We start from the raw sequence: 19138 nt of genomic DNA on the forward strand, positions 1-19138 counted from the left end.
TATAGAAACAAATTTAAGAATTTGGGGCATACTACGTAAAGTCCAAATCAGCTATATTTTGTATGTCTTCCTTCTCACCTCTGCCTTGCATGAGGCATCAGGGGCATGCTGATAGTGAAAACAAGAAATAGGATTCTGATAGCGCAAGAGTTTTCAACATGGAATCAAAGTGCTCTCCAAAGCTCTGTAAACAGAATTCATGGAGAAACACATACATTTTTACGAATACCTAATATTGAGATGTAGCTTTTCTTCAGTTATGAATGTAGTCAACAAACCACACTAGTACCGCGTGGACTGATGACTTTGTCTCCAGTATGTTTAATATCATGTTAGTACTGTGGATACTTCAAAATATAGTTTCTGATGGTCATTACTTAGAAATAAAGTAGATCTGCTGATAGAGAAATATCAAATATCAGAGAAGCACACGTAAAACTGTTGTGTAAACTTGCTGTTAATGAGATAGGAGTCAGGGAATGGCTTAAGTTGGCTTGGAAGAGAAGGATGCCAGGATCCCAGGTTCTATACAGTACCACCTCTCAGGATCCTGTATGTAGAACTTCTCACACATTCCCACAAGATGTGGATGACATATAAGAACCCAGAAACCAGCAGAAGCCTTCTGTCTATGACTCTTCAGGGTAACCCACCCAAGTCTCCTAAACCCAAGATGTACTATTATTTTTGCTTTTCTCTTTTCCTCTCTTATTTGGCCCAAGTTTGTTCTACATATCCAGTTTCTTCCTCAAACCTACTTCAGAAATAAAATTTCAGACTGTTTTGCTTTGTGTTCAATTTTTGTTCAACATGAGATGGACCTGAAATACATTTAATTGGTGAGCCATTTCTTAAATTAAATACTCAATAACTTTAACATTCTAGTAACTTCACTGAATTTAAAAACATTCTATGAAGGACGCTTTGCAGCTGTCAAAAAAGTCCATGGTACAGAAAAGACTAAGAAGCTCTGTCTTAGAGGCAGTGGTATGCTGAGAAATGTTTAATGTCTGATTTTTCCAGGGACTGTGTGGAGGACAAACCTAATTTGTAGTGTGCACCAATTTTCATGGTGTAAATACTTTGTTGTTCAATTTCAAGTTACCAGCATGAGGCCATGAGGGAAAGATGCATCCAATTATCTCTTGCAGCCCTGCGAGGGTCAGCCCTCATGCAACACTAAGGGTTTCTTTTCCATCAAAGATATAGGTCAGAATATATTATATGCACGTGCAAAAATGCCACAACAAAAAGTCGTCAGTCAACAAGTGTCAGAGAATTGAATGATATAACTCACTTGATTTCCCACTTATGAGGACTTGTCAACAATAGAACTGTATGAGAACTTTAAAAAAAACACATTTAGAGTTGGTTACTATTAAACTGTGAGGGGCCGGAGAGATGGCTCAGTAGGATAAGCACTTGACTGGCAAACGCAAGGATCTGAGTTCAATCCCCGGTTCCTCAAAAAAAAAAATTAAAAAAAAAACTGTGAAACAGAGCAGCATTTTATTAGGTGTGTTTTCTGAAATGTCCTGGGAGCAATGAGCCAGGTCTTTAACCTCAACTAATTCTTATATAACATGTATTACCCACATAGCCCATTCTTGGGTCCTTATTTCATCATGTAGAATGGTTTATGATGCATAGACTAAAGCAATTTATAAATCCCTTCACTGTTTAAGCAAAGTAAGCTCTCCAAAATAATGCTCAGTTGGCATTTCTCTATACCCCCTATCAGGATAACTTGTTTGACTACAGTGTTCACTGCCTGGCTTGTAAGGAATCTGCAATTTAGAAACAAAGGGTTCAATTTGTTTAAAGGACTCTCATCCTAAAGGACTCTCTCGCTAGTATGTGAGAGAAATCATGGTGGTGATACATGGAAGGCTATTTGAAATGTTCCACCATGAGGCAGAGCCTTCTTAGCCACACTAGAGTCAGGTTTCCAGATTAATTATCTTAAGTGCAAACTTCATTTCTGCATTGTTACATGAAATGTTTAAAACAAGGTCACAGCAAAGACTGTTTCCATCTCCATTTCCAGGTCATTTCTATGATATTTCACCCATCTGATTATCTCCTGAACCTAAAATAAGTCTCAAGGAAAATATATTTAATTGCTTCTGACTACTTTCAAACTATAAACACAACCAAATCAGATAATAAATAGTTTCCATGGGGAGTTTTTGCCAGGAATGTCCAATTTAACTGTACAGTTAAGGAAAATTTAATTAAAACAATTTAATAGCAATTTTTTTACCTAATCATAAAAGGGAAAAAACCTTAAAAGCTATTTAAAATTAGTGGTGTTAATTGTTGCACATTCCACCTGCATATGCCATCTTTCTTTTTTCTTTATCTCCTTTTCATAAGAACTGTTGGCTTATTTACTCTGCTTCACAGTCTAGGATTGCCATTGCAGGTCTGGACACTATCAATTTCACATGTATAGGTTGAAGCCCTCTTATCTGATAGTGATTGATAATTGAAAAAACACTGCCTTAAATATTTTTGTTTTAAAGTGTAAATATACATTCCTTTATGTTTTTATTAATATAATTAAGTCTGCGGATAGGTTAGGAACATTTTCTTTTTATAGCACACTCACAATAAACCTCCTACATAAAAAATAAATAAACCTCCTAAATGTTGCTAGATTATTAGTTTCCCTTAAGCTCTTATTGTCATCTCTCTTATATTAATTCACAAAGTTTTAAATTAGCAATTCACTGTACAACACATTTCACTTACTTGTTCTGGAAAAATCATCTCTTTTCATTGTTTATTTTATTAACTTCCATATTGTCTAGTTAAATTATATAGTTGCAATTATTGGTGCACTGGCAGGATCTCTCAGAGAAGAAACAGAACTTCTTTGAAATCCACTACAACTGTGTTAGTGAGAGGAGATGATCACCCTGGATGTCCAGGCACCTTCCTCAAGGTACTAGCCAATGAATGAAGGGCTCTTGTCAGTCCAGTTTGTTGAGTAAGTGGAAGACAATCAATAGGGCTCCAGGGGCTGGGGAGATAGCTCAGTAGAATAAGCACTTGCCTGACAATCGCAAGGGCCTGAGTTCAGTCCCTGGTCCCACAAAAAAAGAGGCTCCTGATGTATACATGTGTGGTTCCCAAGCTTTATTGTTATTTCCAAGGACTGTGTCAACCTTCATACCACCACCCAGAGTTGCAAACACAAGTTGAACTTCATCTAAGCATGAATAACTACTTATTTAAATAACTGTAGACATTTTACTGTCTTCACAAGCCATTTAGCTGTCATTTCACTAACCATAGACAAATGTTTTTATATTTCTAGATGTATTTTTAAGCAACAGTGTACATGATATTGGGCATTTTTAGGGACTGTCATTCAAGTTCATAAAGTGTACCAAGCTTCAAGGACACAGGACATAAATTCTTCTGCCCTTCTGATCGCTGCATTAATTTAGCAAAACTAAATCTATCAGTCTCCTTTTTAAGCACATCCTGTAGCACTTAATATTTTAAATAGCCCTCTTAAATTTCCACTAAATGCAGTCAGTCTCCCCAGATTATTTTCTCAACTCAAATTGTAGCCTATTTATTTAATCCTGATACCCTAATTATATATTTACAACATTTACTTCAACAGACTGGAGGTGATAGACATTTTGAAAAAGACAATTAACATGTTTATCACTTCCTGCCATCTGTAGTTAGCTGGTGCCATTCTAGTTTTATAAGCAAGATAAAATTGAGGCAATAAAGTCAGAAAGCATTTTTAGACTTTCTCTACCTTACAAATCATTATGCATTGAACAGATATTTTTTTTTGTTTTGTCATTTCTTTTTCTCTAGTGATTTGTTGTTACATTTTTGTTTTTCTCATTAACATCACTTTTGGGATGGGTAGGAGGAAAGGATGAAGATAAAATTCAAATGAGATCATTTGGCTGGTTGCTCATTGATTAAAGCAGAGTCCTAAGAGGCTAGTTTTGTGAGCTGGATTCTCTCCCTAGTCCACTTTGCTCTGGACAAATGAAACTTACTTAAAAATCTTCTGCCAGCTGTTTTCCACTTGTGGCCCACAGGATCAGGCTAGGGAGTAGAGATGACTCAGGAAAATACTGCCTCACCTCAAGAAAAACAAGTAGACATGAAGGCCACTCTCACCCCTAGAATTATAGAGCTTTTCACTTGTTGACTTCTGGGACTAAAAGTTTCTCAGTAAACGAAGCTGCAACTACAGGTTTTTAAAATCACTTATAAATTTTTCTGCTTTATCCTCTACAGTGTCCTATTAACCAAAATCAATTCTGAACTCCTGCAGAGAATGGTATTTACTTTTGTAAATGGTGAAAAAAATTAAAAATAGTATTGCATGATAAATTAAAAATACATAAATTCCCGTAAAGCATTATGCTACAGTCACTCATTTGTTGACCTATTGCTTCTGTGCTACCGTGGCAGAACAGAATAGTTGTGAAGGAAACGACATGGCCTACTGAGAAGAAAATCTTTGCTCTCTGGACCTTTACAAAAAGTCTGTTTTGCCCTGCTTTTTCTTATTCTTTACGAGAGATTTCTGCAACCCTTACCATGTTAGAATCCATGAATTTTCTGTATTGTTTTCCCTTTGTTCAGATTAGTTTTTGCTCTCAAAATCATAAATCATAGGGACTACCTGAATAAACATGTTTTTTTCTCTGTCCTTATAAAGTATTATGTGCTTCTCAGAAGTTTCAAAAAACCATAAAATCAAATAATATCTCATCACTTCCTCATGGTTAATATAGTTTAATATGTGTCCACAAGGATTTATGATATTACGTTTTCAGTACTATGTTGAATGCTAAAATACATGCACTTTGCTTTTGAAATGCTACTCAGTGAAAGAGGAATAAAGCCCATTTATGCTATATCAGGAATGAAGTGGTTTTTTTAAATTTTATTGAGAAGCAAATAGCAATGAGACAGTTTCAAAACAGGTTAGTAGGACAGTTACGATAATACATTGCATATTGTTGTCTTAGTAGTAGTTATTCATAGTACAAGATGCAGACATGATATCTGGTCCAAACACTATTAGTACAAATCTTTTTTCTTATTGAATTAAGAGAAAGTAGCTGTATATCTATCCTAACTATTTTGTATATATAGATACAAAATGGTCCTTCATTTATATCCCCTTTTTTGTTTAATTTTGTCAGAGATGAGTATTCCATTGTCATTTAAATAGTGTAGGTGCGTGAATTCAGCAAAATAATCCAATACGGTCCCGTAGCCCATAACAGTAGTGGGTTATCCATAAGACTGGCAATGTCAGAAGTTGTTGACTTGAGCCTTTTACAGCTCAGCATAATAATGTGGCTTTACTTTTTATACCTCATTTTTATACTTTTCTGCTAGATGGTTAAGACCAAGATAAAGCAAGAACTATATAACAAGAAATGTAACTTTTGTATCTGCCAAGGTCAGTCAAATCCCCTCAGGATTTACCCTGAAACCCTGTACCACAGTTTGTAGATCGTTTGTCAGTGTCAGCCATGTAGATGGGTCACGGCCAGTGCTTGACCAACTTGCTTTCTAAGAAAGCCTGAGAGAATGTTTTCTTAGAATGAGTTTAAAATACTGTTATTTCCAGAATAAAATTTTCAGGCATTTGAACATTTTTTAGGAAAATGTAAAGAATGATATGAATAAAAAGCTCTGTGTATGGCCTTCTAGCCCTAAGCAGATGTTACCAACAAATCATCTACCCAATGCAAAAAATGGATTGTGCAAGAAGGTGGCCTTGTTAGGGGTCACAAAGTTCATGACCAAGATCACTACAGAAGCAGGATAGAAAGAACCCAAACACAAATGGTCTCAACAATGGATATCCCCGGGTTGTACCTGGGATGCTCCACATCACCCATCATTGACATTGGGATTGAGGAGGTGAAAAGAGAGGCAGTTTCACCAACTTTGGGTTTTCACATGTTCTGATGCAAGGAGTTTATATGGGAGGTGATCCCAAGGAACAGGAGCCAATAGGTCAGACAGGAATTGAGGTAGACAATGCAGGAGCATCATCAAGGACACTCCCATGATAGGCATCTTTTTTTTAAAAAATTTATTTATATGTGGGGGGGGCAGCTCAGCCCACCAGGGGGCGGGGCTGGCTGGCATGCGGTGCTGGGAGATTGAACCGTGGTCCCTGATACTTTGCTAAGCTTGTTCTAAATAGGTGCTTTAGACCACTGAGCCATCTCACCAGCCCCCCATGACAGGCATCTTGGCATATTCTTACCTGGGAAGCCCAGGAACAGGCCCCTCCCACGGGCCTCTCCAGTACCTTATTCAAGTCAGGTAGCTTCCAAGATGTTAATTCTCCAGTCATTCATTTCATCCTCCCTGATGGAGGCAAAGCAGCTTCCCCAGTGTCAGAAAAAATGGCACAGATTCCAGCAGCTGAAAGTTGGTCAGTGGCCACTAAGGACATTAGGACCCACTGACACAGAAAGAACACTAACAGCATATGCTACAAGTCTTCTGCCACAGAGTCTTTCTCTGAAACCCAAGGCTGCTTCTAGAAGGATGGGAAGAGTCAGAGGGCAATCTGTTCCCTCCAACCTGCCATTCTTGGCTCTTTGGCTGCTCAGTTGGCTAAGGGATTTTGATTTGAAAAGACAAGATGGTGTGGCTTCTTGCTGTCACTGGACAAAGACTATAAGGAGCAGCATGGAAATGCATTAGGAGCCTTTCATTCTGGTCCCAGGTCTACTGATGCACATTCTTTTAGATGTCACATTGTTCATCTATAAAATGTGGATCAAATGATTCTCCAGCATCCATCAACTAGCCTCTATAACTAATACACACACAACCCTTAGAATAGGAGAAAACGAACTGTAAGGTATCTCAGATGCATCTGGGACTTCCAATCCAACCCCATCTACCTCCTAAGAGACAGAAAGGTTTGCAGTCCTACTATAGCCTGCTATAACTTCATCCCTGTGTCAGTATGGAGGCTTCCAGCCTCTTAGCGAGGTGTCACCACACATAATTGTGCACCTTTTGTCTGTACACAAGATGCTGTGAAATGGCTGTGTCACCACTACTATTATGCTCTCCTTCACTGAACATTCTGGAAGCTGTGAATCAGCCTGCCCTGGGTATATATGTGCTAGAACGTGAGAGGGCTGTTGTGGGAGAGAAGGAGGCATAGTACTCAATGATACAGTAAAGTGATTTCAATATACCTTTTTCCCGTTCAATGCTAGAGACCAAATTGAGATTGAAGGCAAAATGACATATTCCTAACTTACCTATGTACAAATCTCCAGATATGGTATAAATGAAGCTTGTCCATCCTGGAAAGGAACAAGCAACAGAAAAAGTTAGTGTCCATAACAACGGAATTGTATATGAAATTTATTATTTTCCTCCCAAGGCCCTTATTATTTCCTTTTTGACATATGTTTCAAGTTTCTGGTTTTATGAGTTGTTTAAAATGCACACACACACACACACACACACACACACACACACACACACACGAGTGCACGCACACTCTCCACAAATACAGATGTATACACACGTACATAAATGCATTCCTAAACCTAAAATCTTGGCTTCAATATTTAAGAGCCAGCCATTCATAGCAGAAGTGTCCAATTTATTTAGCCATACATCTACATGCCAAATTTTGTTTTAACAAATTATTCCTTCTACTTCTAACATCATGCTATGAATTCTAACACTCCAGTCTGGGTTTGCCTTCAGTTTGTTGTGTCTCCATGTACTCTGAAGTGTGAATAATACCACAAATATGATGTTTTATATTTAATTAAACTCTACTGTCCAAGAAGCTTTTTCCTTTGTATCTATCCTAAAATAGAGTATGCATCAATTCCCTGGATACAAGGATACAAAAGCCTTTGGGGGATTAATGGGATACAGATGGCCTGTGAATTCCCTGGAATTGTCCACACAGATTTTCAAGTATGTGCGTTTGTCTGAGCAGAAGGTACCTAGAATTCACTAGATTGCTGGCATAACCCATGGGGCAAAGAGCTTGGATCCAGTGGCAATCTGTCTTTTGCACTCTCAGCACCAGCATCTGATTTTCATGAATGTGTGGTACTAAACCCATGGCTCAGAAGAGATAGTGTGTTTCCACTAAGAGACATCAATCAAAAATGGGAAAGCCCAAATCGGAATTAAGGTACCACTCCATGTGTCTTCAGTGGAAAAGACAATCTTTAAAGTAAATGCAGGGCAGAGGTCACAGCTGGAAGGACAAGGCCCAGACTGGAGTCTCTATGAAGGTCAACAACGTGGTGACAGAATAAACAAAAGCAAGCACAGAGAAGAAAGGAGGACAAAGTATACTCCAAGGATGACTATAATGATGGTTGAGCTGAAATATCCAAGTATGGTGCAAAACAATAGCCATGCCTCATAACATATTAACCTAAATTGAGTCTCATTAAGAAAATCTGAAGGTTCAAGGTTGTATATGGTGAGATTTTTGGACTTATGTACAAACATGAGAAGTATATAATTCTTTATCCTATTTTTAAAATATAATCTAATTTTTAAATGTTTTTTTGATCATATTATGTAGTGACTTAAAGTTCAACATATCAATACTTGATGAAAAATACCTGCTCCTTATGATGCCTAAGATGTTTGAAATGCAGAGAGATAGTGAGGTTAAGCTTAATAGCCTAAGTCGTTTGATAATAACAATAAGCTTGTCTTCTGGATGGTTAACAACCTAAGTTTGCAGACCAAAATTAGAGAAAAATGAGGGCTGCAAGGAAAGCCAACATTTTGGCCCTAGCCTTCTAAGGTCAATTATGACTCAGGACATATGAGAACTTGTACTGTAACGTCATGTACCTCGGTAGTGACCCAAATTTTCTGATCAAGGAGATTATGGGGCCAAAGAGGAAAGTGATCGATGATGTAGAGTGTGCCTAAGGAGAGTCACATGGAGAGAAAACACTCTCTTGGGCTTTCACAGAGAGCACATTGGCCAAGCAATGGCCGTGACTCATCCACATGGCTGACACTGACAAAAGTTCTACAATTTGAGGTACAGGATCTCAGGATAAATCCTGAGGGGATTTCACTGACCTTATCAGACCCAAAAGCTACAACTCTTGTTGCATAGGTCCTGCTTTACCTTAGTCTTAACCATCCAGTAGAAAAGTATGAAGACGAAATATAGGAAGTAAAGCCATGATGTTATGTTGAGCTGTGGGGAACTCAGGTCAATAATTTCTGACATTGCCAGTTAAACAGAAGACCCACTGCAATTATGGCCTCTGGACTCTTTTAGAATATTTTGCTGAGTTTACACACCTATAATATTCAAATAACGGAACTTAGAAAAAAAGGGGATACAGATGAATGTCCATTTTGTATCTGTGTATTCAAAGTGGATGGGATAGATATATAGTTACATTCTGTTAATGAATAGAATGATTTGTTCTAACGGTGTTTGTAAATAGGATATCAAGTCCACATCTTGTACAGCAATTAACCACTAGGAAGAATGTATGCAGTATGTTAGTTATTGAAACTGTCCTAGTGATTTGATTTGAAACTGTCTCATTGCTATCTGTTTATCAATAAAATTACGGAAAAAAAAGAAAATCTGAAGGATGACCAGCCAAATACATTTGGGGAGGTGCCAGAGGATATATTTCCTCCTGTTCAGTTGTTTTCACTCTGAGAGTTTACTATAATAAATTTACTCCCTCTGGAAGAAATGCTATTTGCTCATTGGACACAAGATTTTTCTCTCTCTTAGTTTCTCATAGTTGATGGAATATCTTCCACGGACATGCACTTTGGTAGGAGGAGTTATCAAATCCAGTAAGGCACAGGCAGGGCTGTTCAGATTGCACAAGTTTGGACAAGAGGCCAGAGGTTCACAGTAGAGGCTGAAAACGCATGCCAATAATTCATAGCATCATTTTCTAAGTCTGCTCTAGATGGACCCACTCTCCCAGGGCACTGCTTTCTCTGTGTTCTAAAGGATGCTCACCTTTCCTACTTCCATTTAGACTGTCTTATAATGATACAGTACAACAAAACTCTTTTCTTCACTTTTTAAAAGTTCTGCCATTGAAATTTCTTGGAATTTCTTTCTCAAAGTTCAAGTGGCTTTTTTTTTCTGATTAAGAAAGACATTATTTTACAGAGAAGAAAACACAGAATACCTAAACTGGAAATCTTTTTGCCATCCTCGTATCTACCCTCACTTAAGCATTATTAACAATTTTGTGTTTGTGCTTTCAGATTCTTTTTTCCTTTTATGCCTTATAAAATCTGTGCTTAAAAATTAGAGAAAATTCAACGTTCTGCTTCTAATACCCTTCTATGTACAAACCACAGAGCAGAAACTCTTCCTTGAGAAAGACTGTACAGCACTCCACTGTAAACACGTTGGGTAATTTATAGAGCCAATTTCCTCCTCTTGGCTGCATGGTATTAAAAAAATATTATTTTGCATTTGATGAAGACAAACAACTCTCAAGTGCTCAGAAGAGTTTTTCTTTGGGTCATTTCAATTGTTCTGGTCTCATTTCTCCTCTATTTCATTTGCTTCCTGCTTATTCTCTAAGCAGAAAACTAGTCCATACAGAATTTCCCAGGGCTATTATTTTTCTTTCTATAATCTTATTACATGGCCAGATGGACTAACCATTGGCTAAAGGAATGGTCAGGCCAGTTTTTTTAAATGCATTCACCTATTTCTGCTTCTTGTCAAAGTGCATTTGTGTTTACCAGTTCGAACACAATTCATGTTGCTGATGGGAAGCAAAGTGTTAAAAATAATAAAATAGAAACATTGTGAAATTTTCTTTATACCCTCTCTTCAGCATGATGTTCACATGCTTCTAGTAAACCTTATTTAATTTCCATTAAGGGCTGCTTCTTAAGACTACTTCAAGGTCATTACTTATAGACTGGAAATCGGAAACATTTCTCTTTCCCATCTTGCAAGATGGTGGGAGAAAAAACTGAGAAGTCAGACACTAAAAAGAAGAAATCCAAAGCCAAGAAGGCTTCTGCCAGGGGTACTGGTAAAAATGGTAAGGTGAAGACAAAAAAAGTCCAAGAAGGGGCAGCCCCACTGCAGGTGAAATCCTGTCCTGGTTAGAGGAATTGGCAGATACTCCCAATCTACTATGTATTCCAGAAAGTCATTGTACAAGAGAAAGTACACAGCTGCTAAATCAAAGGTTGAGAAGAAAAAGGAGAAAGTTCTTACTACAATCACAAAACCAGTCGGTGGTGACAAGAATGGAGGTACCCAGGCCATTAAGCTTCGAAAAATGCCTAAATACTACCTTACTGAAGATGTGCCCCGAAAGCTCTTGAGCCACGGCAAGAAACCCTTCAGTCAGCATGTGAGGAAACTTCAAGCCAGCATCACTCCCGGCACCATCTTGATCATCCTCACCGGGCATCACAGAGGCAAGAGAGTGGTCTTCCTGAAGCAGTTGGCCAGTGGCTTGCTACTTATGACTAGGACTCCTAGCTTTATTGCTGTTCCTCTATGAAGAGCACACCAGAAATTTGTTATTGCTACCTCTACAAAAATTGATATCAGCAAAGTAAAATTCCCCAAACACCTCAATGAAGCTCACTTCAAGAAGAAGAAGCTGTGGAAACCCAGACACCAGGAGGGCAAGATCTTCGACACCGAGAAAGACAGATACCAGATTTTAGAGCAGTGCAACATGGATCAGAAAGCACTGGACTCACAGATTTTTTTTTTTGGAGCTGGGGATTGAACTCAGGCCCTTGTGCTTGCCAGGGAAGCACTTATTCTACTGAGCTATCTCCCCGGCCCTCCAGTACTCACAGATTTTAGCAAAAATCAAAGCTGTTTTTCAGCTCTGGGGCTACCTGAAATCCATTTTTGCTCTGATAAATGGAATTTATCCTCATAAATTAGTGTTCTAAATTTCTTACTAAGAACCTAATTAAATAACTGATACATTAAAAAAAGACTACCTCAGAAAACTACAAGTGCCAAATTGTGTGAATGAGCGATATATGTTTAAGAACTACTTCACTGCTAAGATCGCGACTGCATCAATAAAGAGCTGTCCTGTGAAAATTTCAGGTCTCTGTCATCTTTATTATCTCAACTCTCCTTCCACTCATATGTCCTGCACCAGGAATTTAAGTCATTCTTAAATTTTTCTTGTTTTGTCAGAGTCACATGCCCTACATTTTCCTTTCTTCTACAAGTATGGCTGCCAAGCTACTGTCAGTTTGCAGCTGAGAAGCTCTTTCCTGTTCTTGGGTAATAATAAATGAGTTGGGAGGGAGGTTATATTTTTTTAGCCCCCTAGGACGATTAAGTCAGTTAGCAACACATGTAAGATAAACAATATGTACAATGCTTCTTTTAAATATGCAAATCATATTCTGGGGCTTTAGCTCTCATTTCCAGGGTGGTTTCTACTTGTAAACATCCCTAGTGAAAGAGTTTCTCAACCTACATTTCTTGGCTTAATCCAAATCATTGTCCTCCTTCCTCAGTCTTAGAGTTCATTATTTCAGTGGATTTGCAATTAGCCCTTATACATGTATGTGGAGAGAAAATTTAAAAACCATAGTCTCATGAAGCACCAAATGCATAACAGAGCTCAACTCTGTACAGGAGAGGAGAAGGTCGAGGGGGCCATGAAAAGAATGCTCCTCTCCCCACACTCCGGGACACATTTATCACCACATCCCAAAGCATCCCTGGTTCCAGCTCCCTCACCCTGGACCTAATAATGCCTGACTTCCTGGGCCAAGAGGCAAACGTGCCTAGTCCTTGCTCTCACTCCTCACTCTAGCAATTTGTTTTCATTTTTACCTTGAAGAAATTTACACATGCAGAAAAGTGGTAAAAGTACTACAGAAAACAATGTGTACCATTCACTCAGCTCTGCCAAACCATTGTGTTATCACACATGCTTTATCATTCTTCTTCTTATGACTGTCACTCTTCTCTGGAGTAACTTGGAGACGTGATGCTTCTTAGAACTGCTTTTTCACTATGTATGTCTGAAAACATTTTCCTAGAAGCCATAGCACTCATCTAACAATTATGAAGTTAACATCAGTACAATACTATTACTATACCTATGTGCACATAGTCACATTGTGCCAGTTGTCACAATAATGTCTTCTATGAGGAAAATAAAAACAAATTTCCAGGCCAGGACCACATGCCACACTTAAAGGTCATGTCTAATCTTCCTGCATCTGAAATAGTCCCTGGTCTTCTTTTTGCCATTAAAAGTACAGAGCATTTATTTTATAAAGTGTCACTTGGTTCAGGCTTGATGTTTGCTCATCATAAGACTAAATTACTTGCTATGCCCTTTCCCTTCTAGATTTAAAGAGGATTTTTCATTTATTTTTAATACTTTAATTCGTTAAAATACAGAGGATGAAATAATGAATGCATATTTATTTCACTTTTGGGAGGGAGTGTTCTGGAGATGGAACTCAGGGCCTTGTGCACAGTAAGAAAGTGTTTTACTGCTGAGATACAACCGGAGGCTTTTTGTTTCCTTTTAAGGTAAAACTGTACAGGCAAAAGAAACTTTAATTGCTTTCCTCCAATCCATTTCCCACACACAATGAACCAGACCATCTATAACAGTCCCAAATATTTAAATGTCTCTGTGTTCTTTTAACACAAGGCTGAACTCCTAACCCTAGAAGACAGACTCTTTCTTTGTTTTTGTTTTTTGTATTTTAGGGAAGGGTCTACAGGTTGTTCAGGGTCTCACTGCTAGATCGGATTTATAGTGATCCGCCTGTATACAGCCTCCCAAGAACTGGGATTATAGGAGTGTGCCACCACACCCAGTCTCAATCCCTGTCTCAGCATGCCCTGGGGGTTGTACTGGCAAGGCAGGCCTGGGGGATCGAACCCCCAGCCCTTCCACCTGCTTGCAGGCACTTTAATCCGCTGAACTATTTGGCCCACCCAAGTGAGTGTATTGTTTTATTTATTTATTTTTGCAGTACCAATGATTAAACTCAGGACCCTGTGCTTGCAGGGTCTATTCTATTGAGCTATCTCCCAAGCCCTTGGAGACAGACTCTTTCAATCTGGTCTTACACCTCTTCTTCTGTACCATAAGTCTCAAACATGGAGATGGGGGAAACTCTTACTAGAGCATGGAGAAAAGCCAGGACTGCAGAAAACTGTAAAGGGGACTTTGTGGAGACACTAAAAATCAACTAAGTTAACCATAAAACAACAACAGTTTAACAGTTAGAGGCAGAAAGAGTAGCCTTGAAAATCAGCACAGTACCCATAGGGAGACCAAGCTCCTGACTTCACTTCTCCAAGTGCATTTCCTGTTTGTAAAATAAAGAAAATAGGTAGAACACAGGGCTATTATGATGATCAGAGGGTACTGTGCATCTGTACAATGTACAGATGCACATACTATGTGTATTGTATGTTTTTATCCTTCTCTACCTAATGCTTGTCACTTAGATACTTTAACAAATATCACCTTTATTTCCTAGTCATTTTTTCTCTTTCTACTTTTCTCCAAAATTAGGCAAATCAGGAGGTTGTATCCTTCTTATAAGGCTGTCATCCAGTCTAGAGAAGGGTCACAGTGACAAAGGACTCCCCTCAACACCATGCTAACTAGCCTTTTCATGGTTTGGTTACCTCTGATGCAATGAATGTATGGTACATTGAGAAGAGGTAGGCCAGGTAAGCGTTTCCCAAAATGTCCTCCCAAAGAAGATCACAGCATTTAAGATGCTGTCACATCTTGGCAAACATTATAATCTAGAACTGGTGATATAAATTAAACTTTGTGATCTTACAGCAACTGACAGCTCACTGTAAGATCTATAAGCTTGCTCAGAATAGGCATTTAACTACACCTCATATATGAATATAAATGTCAAGTGAAACAGAGGTATTAATTTTGCTATTTAAATTATTCATATGTTAGGGTTCTCATACAAGAGAATCTATCAATGTTTAACCTTCTGTGTCTATCTCCCTTAACATTATAGTCTCAACATGCATCCATTTTCCCACAAATGACTCAGACTTATCCTTCTGTATGACTGAGTGGAATTCCATTCTATAAATACATTTTCTTTATCCATTCACCAGTTGATGGCATACCAGTCACTTTTAAAATTTAGCTACTGTGATTTGAGCTGCTATAAACATTCATTGCATCAGAGGTAACCAAACCATGAAATAAATTAAATCCAACATTTTGAATGAGAAATCTACAAGCAGTGTAGGTTGCTTGTAATGTTAACTTTCAGAAGACACTGGAGAACAAACTCTGCTGAATATTGAATTTCTAGTAAAACGGCAAAGAAAAATGTATTAGAATTTCCTGGAAATGTATCTTGCTCTTTAGAAAATGAGGTTACATAGAAGCATTGAAATTCACCTACCAAGACATTGTATATGATGATTTTGAACTAAAGTAACAAATGCTGCTATTATTTATAGCTTTATTTTTGTACCGGGAATCAAACTCATGACCTTGTGCTTGCCAGCCAGGTGTTTCTGCTGCTGAGCTATTTTCCCAGACTCTATAGATGGTTTTTAACTGCTCATAAAATAATTTAAATAAGTAGACACAATTACAAAATTATATCTAAAAGTGTGAAACAGGAATTATTTCTCAACTACTTGAAGTTGGGTTAAAGCTAAGGTATCAGACCATTAATATCTAAAATACATGTAATTTTAACATTTAAATAAAAGGTCAAAACGAACATAAACCTGAAACTAGTAGAGAATATAATGGATACCACTGATTATCTTAGAACATATTAAGACTCTTCTTTGTTTTTGTTTTTGTTTTTGTTTTTGTTTTTGTTTTTTTCAGAACCGGGGATTGAACTCAGGCCCTTGCGCTTGCCAGGGAAGCACTTATTCCACTGAGCCATCTCCCCGGCCCCAAGACTCTTCATTTTTTAAGAGAAAAAAATTTCAATTGTACAGGTAAAATAAAAAATATATGCTCCTGTTGAATTTGAAATGTGTTTACATTCTTATAATATTTTCTCACTTTACATTGTCATTTTAATCTGTTCCCTCTTCATATATTAGAAAAACACAAGAAAGTTCTAAATTGATGAAATTACGTGAAATTTAAAACATTTTCAAAACTAGTAATTTATTTACCTATCTGCCAAAACTTGGTTTTATTTACCAATACAATCATAGCGTTTCTCACTAAAGGTCAAATAATTTGTTTGATACAAAAGATGACAATTAGAATCACAATACGAGATTATGTGGATTAGAACCTTAGACTCATAGCTCACTAGCTAATGGATCTAGCAAGTAACTTAGTGTCTGTGTACCTGTTTCCTCATCTGAAAAAATGAGACAATTATAGTTCTTATCTCCTGGGAAAGTGAGGATTGCAGGTGCTAACATGGGGAAAGTTCTTAATAGTCTCTAGTAAACAGTAGGCATTAAATAAATGCTAGCTGTGGTGTTACTATTACAATAGGATGATTCAGTGAACTACAACTCCTGAAACTCTTCATGACATTCATCATGATGTGTTTTTCCCCTTTAGCCATTTTCCTTCTTTTGCAAAATTAAATTTTAAAACTGTAATTACACATGCTGGGGAGATAGCTCAGAGTTCTAAGTGCCTGCCTGGCAAGCACAAGGACCGGGTTTCGATCCATAGTAACAAATGCCATGCCAGTTGTCCTGGGCATGGTGGCACACACCTGTAATCCCAGTGCTGGGAACCCTGAGATAGGAGGATCACTATGAGTCTGAGCTGCATAGCAAGACCCTGTACCAAATAAATAAATAAAAAAGATTTTTTAAAAAATGCAATTACACCTCAATAGACATAAAAAACAATTGTATCAAGGTATACAAAATTTCAATGAGTGTGAATAATTCCAAGAGATTCATTTTTAAATGTGGTGACTAAAGTTAATAACAACATATTGTATTCTTGAAAAATGCTAGAGGTTCTCATCACAAAAACTAAGTGAGGGAGCTGGCGAGATAGCTCAGCAGACAAAGTGCCTGCTTAGGCAAGCGTAGAGATTGGGGTTTGAGCCCCAGCACCACATGCTGTGCTGGCCCTTCCCCTGGGTACACTGAGCCAGCCACCAAGACCAGGCATGGTGCATGCCTGTAATCTTAGCACTGGGAAGGCTGAAAACAAGAGGATCACTACTAGTCTGAGTTGCATACCCCATAGTTTCATGCAAACTATGTGAGGTAATGTGTGTTTATTAGATAGATTTACTCATCTTAATATACATATTGTTTTATGCATGATAAATATAAATATAATTTTATCTGTTAATTAAAAATAATTTTGAAAAGAAAAAATAATTCTAGTAGGAGTGCATACATCAATATAAAAAGCCAATGACAAAACACCTACTAATATAGAAAATGCTTTTGTAATCTTGGGCTACAGAATGATTATTAAAGAAGCAATGGGAAGTACTAATCATTAAAATTAATACACTGAATAAATTTTATTTACATATTAAAGTAAAATATTACAGATGAGTGAAGGCAGAAGAGAGAAGGCTTTTGCAACACAACTGAAAATAATTCATTCAAAATGTATAAGAGCATGCATAAATCAATGTAGAAAAGAAAGACAATCCACCCAAAGGAAAATTCTATGAAAGTTCTTTCTGGAAAACTTTACATTTCACCATTTGGGTAACATTCATCGCTGTTCTGAAAAATTATTGATATATATCCGTAACATGTATATTATAAGCATAATAGAATATTCTGTGATAGAATATTCTAATGCACTGCTGTTAGATGAATAGCTCTTCAAAAAACCTCATAATTTGGTGTGAACAAAAATCAGCTTTTTATCTCTCTATGAAAACACAACAAAATCTAAAATTCTGCATTAATCATTCATGCTTGGGGCATTCTGCTTAACAGAAGAGAGCAACTGTGAAAAGCCATTTAGGCAGGAATGCCAAGAAAAGCTCACCATGTATTTCTACAACCTTACTCAAATCATTAAAAACCAAATCACAAAGGGTTAGGGATCTGGATCAGTACAGGGCATTTGCTGCACATGCATGAGGCCCTGGGTTTCATTCCCAGCACAGAAATGAGAGAAAACAATCGTTATTCATTTTCAAGTCACTGATCATGGAGAAATAAGTTACACTTTAAGCCAAGACCCTAAATATTGCAGCTAACTCTAAATGTCCTATAAAATCACCTCATGGCTCCTGCCTCCTGGTATATCCCTGTGTAACTCCATCTCTTGGAGTGTGCGCAGCATCTAGTAGTTTGCTTCTAATCAGCAAAATACACTAATGGTGATATGATGTCATCTTTGAGATTAGTTACATAAAGACTCTGGTGTCTCTTTTGCTCATCTTCTTTGGTTTTCTCACATGGGTACTCTGATGATGAAGCCACAGCCACTCTGGGAGCTGCACTATGGAAAGGACCAAGTGGAAACTGCAGAAAATAGACTGTAGTTAACAATCTTCTGGGGACTCCATCCTGCCAGCAGCCACATTAATGAACACGGCAGAGCATTCTTCCCAGCTGAGGCTGGAGATAACTGCAGCCTTGGCTGACACTTTGATCACTGCTCTGAGTCAGAAGACACAAGTACAGAGACACTGTGAGCATATCCATGCTGTCTTAAGGCCTTCAGTTTGGGTAATTTGTTGTAAGGTATACAATAAAATAATATAATATGATTTATTTAAGTATATGATAAGGTAGCTTACTAAGTATCTAGTACATGCACAGGGTTAAAATCTACTTTTTGAAATTGAAAGAGAAAGAGATGGCTGCTTCTTTGTGTACCCTTGAAGGTAAACCAAGATGCAAAAATATATTCATAATATTCAAGAAGTATGTGCCATTGCAACAAACCTTTTCTTTCTTTTTTTCATAATTTTATTGAGAAATAAATAGCAATGAGACAGTTTCAAATCAAATTGGTAGGACACTTTGAATAATTAACACATTGCATACTGCCTTCCTAGTGGTTATTTGCTGTACAAGATGCAGACATGATATCCTATTTACAGACACTATTAGAACAAATGCTTCTTATTCCTTGAATTAAGAGAATGTAGCTATAGATCTATCCTAACCATT

At 37.5% G+C, this 19138-nt stretch overlaps 1 protein-coding gene across 1 annotated transcript in view; it reads right to left on the reverse strand.

The window, feature by feature from the left end:
• The window catches only part of Pir (pirin), a 148966-nt gene that overhangs the window by 55404 nt on the left and 74424 nt on the right, over window positions 1-19138 (reverse strand). The window contains exon 7 of the mRNA XM_004635072.2: window positions 7296-7340. Coding sequence (XP_004635129.1) covers window positions 7296-7340 — 45 coding nt within the window. The remainder of the gene's footprint in view (window positions 1-7295; window positions 7341-19138) is intronic.

Source organism: Octodon degus, unplaced genomic scaffold (assembly GCF_000260255.1).
Source record: "Octodon degus isolate 3935 unplaced genomic scaffold, OctDeg1.0 scaffold00069, whole genome shotgun sequence".
Taxonomy (NCBI): domain Eukaryota; kingdom Metazoa; phylum Chordata; class Mammalia; order Rodentia; family Octodontidae; genus Octodon; species Octodon degus.